Source organism: Aythya marila (assembly GCF_965140915.1).
Source record: "Aythya marila genome assembly, chromosome: 7".
Lineage (NCBI taxonomy): Eukaryota > Metazoa > Chordata > Aves > Anseriformes > Anatidae > Aythya > Aythya marila.
The window spans coordinates 2,734,237-2,746,848 of NC_139048.1; the positions used below are offsets into that span (position 1 = coordinate 2,734,237).

At 39.6% G+C, this 12,612-nt stretch overlaps 1 protein-coding gene across 2 annotated transcripts in view; it reads right to left on the reverse strand.

Annotated features, from left to right (window-relative positions):
- DOCK1 (dedicator of cytokinesis 1) overlaps positions 1–12,612 on the reverse strand; it is a 258,024-nt gene that overhangs the window by 16,903 nt on the left and 228,509 nt on the right. For both annotated transcript variants that reach the window (XM_082764404.1, XM_082764403.1), the window contains exons 47-49: positions 10,088–10,225; positions 7,585–7,730; positions 3,452–3,650 (exon numbers count right to left, since the gene is read on the reverse strand). In XM_082764404.1, the coding sequence (XP_082620530.1) occupies positions 3,452–3,650; positions 7,585–7,730; positions 10,088–10,225 (483 nt within the window). The remainder of the gene's footprint in view (positions 1–3,451; positions 3,651–7,584; positions 7,731–10,087; positions 10,226–12,612) is intronic.

The window sequence follows — 12,612 nt, forward strand, 5'->3', positions numbered from 1 at the left end:
GATGGCATGGTATCTGACAGAGCAGCAGTGTGATGGGGCTGCTGTCCTCTTACCTGACAATGACAAGGCTGAACACGCTGCATGCTACACAGATTATTTTGATAAATCCCACTGTCCAAACCCACTGAGGGTTCTCATTTACTCTGCCTCACCCATGCTAATGCTGACTGCAGGTCTTCCAGGTCGCTATGTGTTCTTCAGCATCACCTTCCGCTAGGCTACATCACCCAGTCTTGGTGTGAATGTTGGGTGAGATGTGCGAGGAGGCACATTGAAATCAGCACATCAGGTGCCTGCTGAGCCTCCTGCTCTGCTGCATGAAGAAGTAAGAAGGGTTGGACCTGATCTGGCACCGACAAACCCAAGCTGGCTGGTACTCTTCCATCCATTTTCTTGGAGGTGCCTATAAATTGTCATGGTACTAAGAAAAAGAATGTCTTCTGCTGCAAAAACCTCCAAGTATTTTAGAAGTCAGAGTTGAAGTTCTGTTAGAAACTTCACAAAATAAGAGCAATATGCTAAGTGAATTAGCAATGCTACAAGTCACTTCTAAAATTCTCAGTGGAAGGAATCCAGTAACTATAATATGAAATATTACAGCAACTAATAGCAGATTAAAATCTCACTACAAAAGCTCTTTAAATATATGTTTTAATTTCAAATTATCATCAGTCTTTGGTTCCAACATTTTAGAAAAAAAAGAAAGTATTTCACTTTTCCATTCCATCATCTTTTTTTCTTCCTCTCTCTCTCTTTTTTTTTTTTTTTTTTAAGCTAGCAAACTTCCTACTTCCAAGGTCCCAGTACAAGAGAAATCAAAATGCCTTTTCCTTTATAAAACACAGCAGAACCATTGCTTTGGGAGTAATTTTGACTTTAAAAAGGGAACTTGTACAAAACGCAGCCCACAAAAGTAGAACAATGGAAAATTTGAGTTCTTACAAAAGATAATGATTTCTCCTCTATATAATTAATAGGGGACATATCTCTCCCGAGTGCAGCAATTTTAACAGAAGACAAATTTTATCTTTAAACTACTTGACATTATCTTTCCAAAATTCCTGAAGACAGCAAGGGGAATTGTACAACCACTCTGTAAACCAAACACTCGAGTGTTTCCTCTATTTCATATACTAGAGAATACGAACCACATTAACACCAAGCATTAAAAATTGACCTGGTCATTTTGGAGCTCTTTCGAGTAGTTTGCAGATACTTAGGAAGGAGGCTTTTTCCTCTTACCATTAAACTGCATTTCTTATTATTGATCTGTGGATTTCAAGAAGCTCAGAGTAACTGTGAGTAACTAATTCTGGCATTTAATTTCCTTCCTTCTCTATAACCAGGGGAAAATTAGTCATACCAGTCATGCACTGAAAGATCTCAACTAGGGGAAGAGAGGAAAACTCCTGTTGGATTTTGTTCATTTCTCCTCCTCAGATGACAAATGGGAATGTGCCTGGAAGGGTTTTGATGCCCCCTTTCCAGGTTTTAAGATCTCTGCCTCCAGCAGACACCGGCCCAGGAATGCTGTGCTGCTTTCCTTTCATGCTGCTGAGGTCCAGTGATTACAGAGGTTCTCACAACATGCACAGCACGGCCAGTGAAGAGTTAAAACGAGCAGGAATACTTATAGGGATGTGAATTCAAAGAGGTTGGAGGGGTAAACTTCATCCACTGAAACTGGCAGCGAATGGCACTAGCTTGATGGTGTAAAAGGATGAGTCTTCAGAAGTAAATGAGCCTGCCTTTGGCAAACAGATGCAGGCTGCTTCCCATCACCTTCTTGTCTTTTGTGCACTTGGGAAGGGCTTCCAGAAGGTTTGCTCTGTGATTTTCACGGGGGCTGAGGTGAGCTGATTGACCAGACTGCAGATACCCAGTCAGCCTGCTTTGCCCTTCTTGCATGCAGGTGCAGTCAGCATTTGCATTTCTCCAGTCATAAGCAAACTTCTCTGATATCCAAGACCTCCCAGAGATGGCAGTGACCTTGCACTGACATCAGCCAGCTTTTGCACCATCCTTGGATGCCTCCCATCTGGTCCTGGGGTTCTGCGCAAATCCGACTGAGCTGCTCCAAAATAAAACTTCCTTCTCTTGTGGCTCTTCTCCCACAAACTCCGCTAGTTTGTTAGGGATCTGGGAGGTATGAGTGCAAGCCCTGCCACTGCAATGTTCAGGTTTAGACAAAACAGGACTGTTGCAACGTGCCTAACACCTCTAGAATGGAAAGCATTGTGTGAAAAAAATGAGGCACAGGTATTTATGCACAATGTATTTGCTCTCTGAAAACTGGTTTTGATAGGAGCAATATCCACTTAAACAAACCAGGACTGATCCCAAAATTACTGAAATCAATGGGAAAACTGTCACTGACTTCAAAGGAGTTTGGGTGAAAAGCCTGAGGGATGCACAGGGATTTTATCTGAGTTTGTGCTAAGCTAATACAGGGCCCACGGCCATATCAGACAGAATAAGGCTCTGATCTTCCCTGATGTCAGGAGACACATCTGAGAGATTAGATTATCTCTGGATGGAAAAGAAAGAGCAAATCCAGAGAACACAGGAACTATGGCTGAACATCTAAGCAATACTCAGCTACAAATACCAAGCAGAAGGAGGTAGAGGACATCAAGGGCGGAGAGGAATCGTTTCCAAAGCCCAATGTAAATGACAGAACGACCAATGACAGAATTCACTGAATTAAAAGTTGGCTCTACTAGCACATGTGCAAATCTTTAAAAGAGCATTACATTTATTTCTTGAGGGCAAGTTTTAAACTATTGGCCTCAAAACAAATGTCCAGCCAGAGATTCAGAGGTTACGCTTAGTTCATGAAATCCCTGCTCCAGCTTAGGATGGGCTTTAGTTCATTTCAGAACTAAAACTTCTGAAGTTACCTAAGCCTTCAGGATAGTTTCAGTGAATTAAATATACACCAAGAAGAGAGGGTTTAAACGAGATATGCCCTGTAGTTAATATGCTTATACACAGCCACTGGTGGAACTGCTTACGATTTTCTGCTTAAAATAGTCTTTCAAGAGTACGTAATTCCATGCACGGAATGACCTTGTAACATTTCCACCAAAAGTGTCTTGCAGTAGTCAGCTGAAATATGAGAAAACCCATCACAGTCTACTGGGAACCATAAATTCAAAAGGCTGCTAAAACGGAAGCATTTATTTTACTTAGGATATATCATCTGGTCCTTTCGCCAAATAGCCATATATACCTTTTGGTAAGATTTTTATATAAGATACCATGATTTTTTACCCTGTAAATAAAATCTGTATTTCTCATTCATTTGGAAATGTATTAATGTTAAAGTGTATTTCCTATGAGTTATTTTTGATCTAAAAATGAACTAAATTGTAAATACCCACATTTTTATTTAAAACCAGAAAGAACACTGCTCAGAACAGGATAAAGCATTGTGTGTTAATAAAGTTACCGTTTCTGAAAGGATCACTGCTTCAGACTGCTGCAGAGAAGTATCAGTAGGTTTAAATTCTTTATCAAATATTTCTTGATGCTTGCTGTTCCGTTTCTCCTTCTTCTTTTCTTTCTTATCCTTATCTAGGTCATCCTTGTCCAATTTATCTTGAGACCTAGAATGCATCTTTTTTGGCAGGAGGGGCTCAAGCACAAACCTAAGGAAAATTGTTCAATAGATCAATAAAATACAATTTTCAAAACACCTGATTTTAATTTTCATAGTCCCAAAAGCCTCACTTTAGTTAAAGATGATTTGCTAATCAGTAAAACTCTATTGGAGAGAAAATGTGTGGGCAGAAGGTCAGAACAATCGTTATTGTCTCACTTTAAAATTTACTGCAGAACTGCTGAAGGACCAATAACATATTTCCCTGCTCTCTAGTATATTTGCTATTTCACAGGTACACAAACTCCTGAATTTCACTGGAAGTGGTTATACAAAAATGAGCCCAAGATACATACGGTGGCACCACAACAGGCATTTTTTTTTGTTAGTTTTGTTTTTGTTTTGGTGGAGGAAGGGAATATACTTATTCCCTAGAAAAGGAATAACTGCTGAGAAATTGTTTTTTAGTGGTGTAGTGAGCTTCTGTTGAATGTGTACAACACAACAAGCTTTCTAATGCTTGTAACTCATCCAAATTACAGTCTGTTTTCATGGAAAAGCAAAAAAGCATCACATCTGTACCAGTTGTTGCACTGAAGTATGAAGTATAGAGGTTTAACCACAGACACAATAACTTTCTTTCAGTAATTACACAGTGCTAGGATATATCTGACATGGGTATGCACAGATATATTCACCTACAGCATGAAGTGATGAAGAGGAGACAGGAATGAGGAGCTCAGAGTGTTCTGATATTACAGAGAAACTCAAGAATGATCTTTCTGACAGTAACTAAGGGCCAGGTTATTTGCCAAGGAGCAGATGTTTTCCCACCTGGACTGTTCCACACCCAAAGCCATCTACTTCAGATGTGAATACATGCATGGCTGGTATACCACCACCACCACCTCTGAAATTTCTACAATACACAACTTTTTGTCTTCAAAGAAAAAAAAATACCTTAGGGCTTTAATGAATTTTTAAAGTAAAACTTCAGTTTTTTAACAATAGTTTTTATTTTATAAGGAAAGACTATTCTAAATAATATTGGAACCCTTTTAAGCTAATTTTTCTCTCGGTAATTTAAAGGAACCATTCTTTTATCTCACCTTTTTAATGACTAGTTTAAATAAAAGGCAAAGAGACATTTTGCTCTTAACTAGCTAAAAGATTCTTAGCTAGACCTAAAGTGTTTTATAATTTATACTATTAACTTAACATACTAGTAAAATCAGAACCCAGTTAAAATTATTCTAACAGAAATTAAGAGGATGTCACAAATCAGCGTATTAGAAAAATCAAACCACAAAAAAAAACAAACAAATAAAATCCCAACAACAGTCAATCAAAGGAAAGTTGCTTACCTTTTAATTTTGGGAAAGTATTTATGTTGCCATGATGATGCACCCACATAAGCCAGACTACTAACAGTGTAATACTGGGGGGTGGGTTCACACTTCATATAATTCACATGGAATTTATCCTAATCATCAGCAATATCCAGCAGAAAAAATTCTACATTATGTTACCTTGTGACTATTTGTTTGTTGTTGTTGCTACAAGCACTAAAGGCCCTTTAATTTCAGCACAATTAGGCTCATTTGATGAAAAGATACTCAGAAAAGTACCTGCAGCAACAGCCCCTGAGTCATTGCCCTCATAACAGGAGCCAAATTCATACGAGCTGGGAGACAAAATTGCAAGCTTAGTTGCTAGACGGAGCTTCTTATCTCTCAGTGTCAAAGTGCTTCACAAAATATCTTACATCCCATTTTACAGACAGAGTAAAGGACGGGAATGACTTGCCTGGGGCTGCAAAGCAGGTCAGTGACAAAGCCTGGAACAGACTGCAGCTCCCTTGACAGTGTGCATTTATTTTAGCCGCCTGAATCGTGCATTTTGGCTGTTTCTGAGGGCCGTGCTGTGCTGGATGGCGGTGACAGCCCCCCGCACGTGGCCGCGCATTGCGGGCAGCTTGCAGGTTTGCAGGAAGAATTGCCATTCTTCACACAGTGATTAATTGCTTCCCTTCTAGGCATTCCTATTATTAGTGCTATTAATTATTTGTACGTGGTGTATCAGTGATACAAATGGGCCAGCACGCCACGCGTGTGTTGGAAGTACATGAGGACTTTCAGCTTACAGCAAGACACACGGGCAGCCTGGGCCTTCCCATCTCCCAGCTCGTGCCTCTAAGTGCTCCTATCTGTACTGCCACGGGCCCATTTTAAGCAGAGAATAACCCAAAGGTCTTTTCATAAAGTCAGAGGTTTATTTATACATAGAGCTGGGAGTTGTAAAACACACCGTGTCGACGTCTGCTTTGACTTTTTACTGTTTAAAAGCTCTAAAGCAGGGGAAGCTGGGCGGCAGCGTAAAATACAAGGTAGGTGATTTGGTAAGACAGTCAGCTCCATTTTTAATTGTTTTTCATAGCTCCATCTCTAATCTCATAAGTAACCTATCCTGAAGGGTGGGGATGTGGAGTATAAGATGGATCAACTGACCATAAACCCAAGCAGATATGAGTAAGCCATGTAAACTCCTTCCAAGTCAGTAGTGACACAGCACTCACATCATCCTTACTGTCACTTGCATTTTAGAAGTCTTTCAGTATGTTTCTTAAATCTGATGATTTTTCTCCTCCTGCTCCAGCAAATGAGCATTTTCTCAGTTCTTCTAAGTGCTGGTATTTGTTCTGCCTTCCTCATGTGTATTACAGGTGTATTGCCCCAGGCTCAGGGCAGGAGCTGAGCTGCACTGTGGTCTTTGTGAGTATTGGTTTTACACATTGAGTGGACTCATGAGATCCTCCAAATTTGCTAAGTGACACGCACTGCAACAATGCTGGGATGGAGATGCAAAAATTATGAAAGTAGCTTTCAGTGGAGAAAGTAAGATACATATAACGATTTTGAAGGGAAAAAGAGAAAGAGGTTGAGGCAGGAAGGGAGCAAATTAAAGATGAGAAACAGAAAAGGAACAAAAACATTTTACTCCTGAGATAAAATGAAGTTGCCCGTTAGCTTGGGATGGCAGGCATGCACAAGTTCCTGCAAGGCAACTCCCACAGCTGAATTAGTGAAAGTGCTTGAACATCTCTGCTGTCCTACGTTTCCATAAACATGATTCATCATGTATGTGTTACAGAGGGGAATGTAATGAGATCTGAACTGTGCTCTGTTTGCAGTTCGTTCCCAGTGTGTACATAAACTGTTTGTAATCAAGGTAAGTATCATGTTGGTCCTTAGGTGCTGTATTTAATTTTACTTGATGCTTTTACTCTCTAGTCAGGCAATAACTCCGTCTGAAGGTGCACAAGGGACACTAACATTTCTAGTGCATCTCTGCATGTTGGCAGTCCTTTAGGAGGCTTTTAGAAAACTGCCGCCTTGGTCAAATATTGAGTTTCTGGGTTACGAATGTGCCTGGGGGGAGGAAAAGGGAGAAGGGAGCTCTGAGGCTGAGTGGAAAGAAAACAGATTATTTCTTTTGAGGGATGCGACTGTGAGACAGGGCTTATCAACAGAATTCCCAGTTCTCATGTGAAATATCTTGATAACTCTTGAAGTACAATCTTGCCATAAGCAGCTTTCCCTCTGGCAGCAAGTGTGAGAAGAAATGATTGAGCAGTTAGCTAATCCCTTCCTTCTCCCAAGCTACACCTGTTTACCGCTACAAGACTGGCTGAAGACACGTCTCATCACATACGTTGCACACGATCAGTTCCAAACGATTACACTCGCAGTAGTTCAAAAAAGTGCACAACTTATCTCCTGTTAGTTTGGGGATTTTGGTTGAAGACTTAGAGGTTTTTCTTTTCCTTTGTTTTTAACACCACAAAGAACAGCACTGCATTTATTTTCATTAAAAAATCTTTTTAGTCCGTGTGTATTTTGTTTGTGTGGTGGGGTGGTAACAATCCTAAAAACCTAAGGTCTTGCTTTACAAAGATAAGCCCTGAATGAATATTCCTTACTCACCCATCTGAGCCAGGTCGAGAAGGCGTGCTGTCTGAGGAGATAGAAGACACCGAGGCAACAGAGAGGGGTCTTGAAGATGATGGCATCGTGAACGATCTCACCATGGACCTTGGCCGACTGCCTCGTCTGTCATCCAGACTTGAAGGCTACAATAAAAGAATCATAATAAAAAATCTTGCTTCTTAAATCACAGTGTAACTGGTATCTGGCTACCAAAAGTAATGCAGAAAGGTTCAATATTTATTTTCCATGTGGAATGTTGTATTATTTAATTATGCATTGTATTTAACAACAAAGAAAACAATTCTAAAGAAAATCAATTTAAAGGAATCAGAGGAAATATTTATATTCTTATTTATAAGTGCACGTAGAATTTTAAACATATTCTGATATTCATTTGCTTCGATGGAATTTACTTTTTTTTTTTTTTTTTTTTTAACCCTGAGCTTTAAAAAGGAGCTTTTTACAAACACTTTTTTTAACCCATCTCTGCAATTGAAGTGTCTGCCATGTCAGTATATTTAAAAGAAATTGAGGTGTTTTTTAAAAAACAAAACAAAACAGACAAAAAAACACACCAGTAAGAGGAGCTTTACGTCAAGAGAGCCAATTTACAGAGTGACATCTAGGGTAAGAAGAAAATATATGAAAGATTTTTTTTTTTGATGCAGACAATTTCAGAATTCTGAATATTTATCCAAGCTTTGTCAGTCATTAATAACTGATATATGCATAAAATAATTGAACTCTTTCAGTCAACAAATAAAAATCTCATGCTGTTTAATTACAGGTAGATTTTCCACCCTGTCAACTACTGGTAAATTGGCACTGTACAAGGAAGACAGAAGCAATAAAACTCCATCAATCCTGACAATTCTTACTGGTGGGTAGAAGGAAATGAGAAAGATAACACCACCTGTGTGTGACTTTCCAGTCATCTCCCTGATGATGTAAATGTGTATTTTTGAAGTGACTGACATGCAAGCATCATTAATGTCAATTATGTCTGTTTTCCTTGGGAATAAATTGTTATTTGATCTTTTCTCTACCTTAGTATATTAGCAAGATGGGATTTGAAGGACTATAAATGGAAGAGCACTTAGAAGGATGCTATAAAGACTGGCAAGTTCCACATAAGATCTCATCGTTAAAAAAAATGTCACTGCTATAGGGAAGAAAAAAAAAAAATCTCTGAAGGAAGAGATTTTCTCTGGCATATACTATTGCACTGAGGTTTTGAGGTTTTGGGTTCTCAAAGAGGAATGGCACTGGGCTCGCTTTGCTGCCCTGTCTGCTGCAGCATCTTCCTGGCCCCTTTCATAGCCAAGGATGCAGTAAATCCCACTGAGGCTGAGCAGAAAGTTGAAGCTCTTTCACCATATGCCTTGTTATCAGACTGCAGGCAGACTGCAAGTACCTTGGCACACGATATGCTGGCTTCCCCTGCATTAGAGGATATATGAGTCTATTTTCTGGTAAATACACGAACATCCTTTGTATTCCGGAGCAGTAACAAGGTAGAAGATAAACACTGCATATGCTAGTTCCACAAACTACTGCAATTTCACAAATAAACCTATGAATTATAGCACATTTACAACATCATTGTCAGTACTACCAGTAGATAAAGATAAAACTAACCCAGCAGTCTGCAATGCACTGTTAGGACATCGGGTCTGCACATGCAGCCCTAAAGCAACTCCAACCATTTACTTCTTAAGTCCTGGCTTTTTAAAACTCATTCACACAATAGCATGCAATTTGTACAGCTTTTGACAAAATTATCAATTATATTCTCAATTGAGAAGCTGTTTGCAGGCTTTTGGCCTTCTTCCCCCGTGGTTAACACTCAAAAGCAAAACAAGACCTCATTGGAAACACCAACTTCTTGTCTGGGACTTAAAGATGAAGCAGAAACTGAAAATCACTTGCTGGAATGACAAAATCATCAACACCAGCACTAACAGATCTCATTAAGTAGCAGCTTAATCATTAAGTAGCAGCAGCCCACATGTAGGGTGGTGCCAGAGCGTGTGAAAATCCAAGATGCAGGCTGCACATCGCTGTAGACCCTGACATAGGTCCTGAAAAGGAACTACATCAACAGCAAGGTGACATTTGGCTCTAGAATAATTGTGCCATTTCATCTCAGGTAGAGATTTACTTTTTGAACAATTCCTGAAAAACAGAATACTGAAGAATTTTCTGGAAGAATCCAGAAAATTATCTGGATTTTCAAGGAACAGGCTATTTAGAAATTGTTCCTATGCTAGCAAATCAAAGTACCAAGGCTTTCTGAACATCTACAGCATCTTTAATGATATTAAGTATTTACATATTTAATGATTTGATGGTTTCAAGTGTTGACCAGAGAACAACCAGCCCATCCTGCATCACCATCGCTTTTTTAATCAGCGAGAATTAAAACGGAGAAAAACAGAATTGCCTGTGTTTCACAGAAATTCCACATCTGTTTGAAGCATGAAGTTAGCAGGCAACTTACCACAGCTCGGACACCGTACTGTTTTTCTACTTTTTCTTTTAGCTGCCTGAAGCAAGCCTCCATCCGCTCATGGAATGGCCTCAGTGCTTCTGTCACCTTCTCCCCATGAATGCGGATGCCCTCTGCCAGGAATGGGATCTGCAAAGCACAACCACGTCACCCTTAGTGTGCTGAGTCCTCTCCCAGCTAAATATTAGGGCAAGATTGCCACGTAGGTAGCAAGAGGAGTGAAAGATCTCACGGAATAACAGCAATAATAAAGACCATTTTACATGAAGCACAACATAGTAAAAAAGGATCTAAAAAATGTTATACATTATTTTCCTTTTTGGACTGTTACCCACAGTCCTTTGAAATTAATATACCCACAGTTCTGCCCCGCAATCATGCACTGGAGGCACAGCTGAATTTATCTGGCAGCACAAATATTCCTATTATGTTACGTTCGCAAGCCCTCATACGTGCTGTACTTTAAAATGGCAAACTGATGAATGATGACTCTCACACTTGGTTATTAAAATCAGTCCTTTACCAGTTTCGGGAGAATAAAACCTTGAAGGAGAAAATATCTATATGTTTTCTTTAGTAAATGCTATCCCTAACTGCAAATGAGCTACATCCTTGGACACATATTTATCACAGAGCAATATTTATTAATAAAATATATAGCTTTAAATGCTGAAAGCTACGTTTCTCCTTAGAAAAAATATTTTATTTTATTTGAGAACAAAATAATGAAATTAGCTCTCTTTTATAACTGAAAATAATCATCTATTTGCAAGGCTTCTGTCACAAAATATCCATGCCAACACAGGATTATATAATTAGTTCATAGTGTGGAGGTGTAGCTGACCTTTTAAAATGTTTTAAGAGAGACATTTTCATTCCCACAGCAATCCAGATATACCATTAGAGTTTTGTATCTGCAGCTTAGGAAAAATATTTCCTCTTCCAGGTCCTTTTCAGCCCACACAGTGCTCTGATTCTGACTTAGATATTCTCTGCAGCTATCAAGCTAAGAGGCTTCTTCTTAATAATTCATAATTAAATCATAATACTGATTAAAACCAGATTTTTCTAATAAGACTAGGCAGCAATCAGAATGAGTAGCTTTATTAGTAAGTAGAATAATAAAAACACAGATGAATTACAGATGAACAAACTGAAGAAATCTTATCAAGACGATTTTGTTTGGGCACTATTTAAATGAACACGGTTTCTTTTCCTAAAAGATAGCCAAGACAACATTTTTTGCTGTAGTCAGTTTTATTTATAGTCATATGGGTTTGCACTCTACTAAAATTAAGCAATAAATTGGAAAACTTCTCTGCTCTGAATAAGTAAATGAATTTCACAATGTTTGTAATTACCAGGCCGCATTCTGACCCTCTTGCTTTGTAGGGGTAAGTGGTCACTCGGCTCATTTATTTAAAAGAACCTGCTGACTTTTTAAATAGATTCTTTTTCAAAAAATCAAATAGCCCAGATGAAGTACATGCGGGGTCTGAAGCTCCAGCTCTGAGCTCATTTTTAAAAGCACGAAATGCACTAATGAGTCTCTCCTAGGGAGCGACCATCTCCAATTTAAAGAAAATCAGGGCATATGAAGTAAAATAAATTAATTAATTAGTTTATTTATTTAGAGAATTGTCCCAGTCACAAAAATATATATATTATATATAATGTAGGTGCTGCCTTTAAGTGCAGGTGCTAAGCAGAGGCTGAGGCACACAGGCTGGCAAGCAGCAGGGCTAGCTCTGCGGGGAGCTCCCCGCTGGACCCTGTGGCAGCAGACCTGGGTGCACAGCTTTAATTTGCTGCACATGAAGAAATTGTCGAGATCAGGCTCTTCTCTGTGTGAACACAGCAGTTCACAAACTGCACATTATGCACTCGTGACATATGATACGGAATTCACAGAGAAGATGAAGTGGAGGCAGCAGCGTCACGAACCTCATTAGAGCGATGACAAGAAGTGAACGTGAAGGCAGTGAAGGTGTTTGCCTTAATTACTCTTTCTGCTCGGCGGTAATTAGCAGACAGGAGGGGTGCAGAGGAGGCTGGGCTCTGGCGAGCTGTTGTGAGCTTCTGCCCCTCGGAGGAACAAGCCGAAAGGAGGGCTCGTGGCGTGGCTGGGCTGGCACAACGGGCACCTAAAGGCCGGAGGCTAGTTGCTGGCTAGTTCCTGGCCTCGTTGCTCATTTAGTAAAACAAACTTTGTCTGTTAACCTCAAAATTCTTTCTGCTTCTCCTTTCCAGACACTGACATTGGGAAATTTGGTTATGAGCCACTGAATTTTTAACCTACGTGAACCTTTGATGCAGAGACAGCAGCAGACTTTGCCCTGTTCCTTGTCCTGCCGATTCATTTGGCTTTGGAGCAATTGATGTGTTTGCTTATGGCTTTATTTCAAAACATCCTACCGAGTACCCCATGTTTGGGGAGGGAAGGAAGAAAGTAAAGGTAACAGTAAGAAACGGAACTAGAAAAGAATGAGCTGAATGAGAAAGGAAACCAGCTCAAG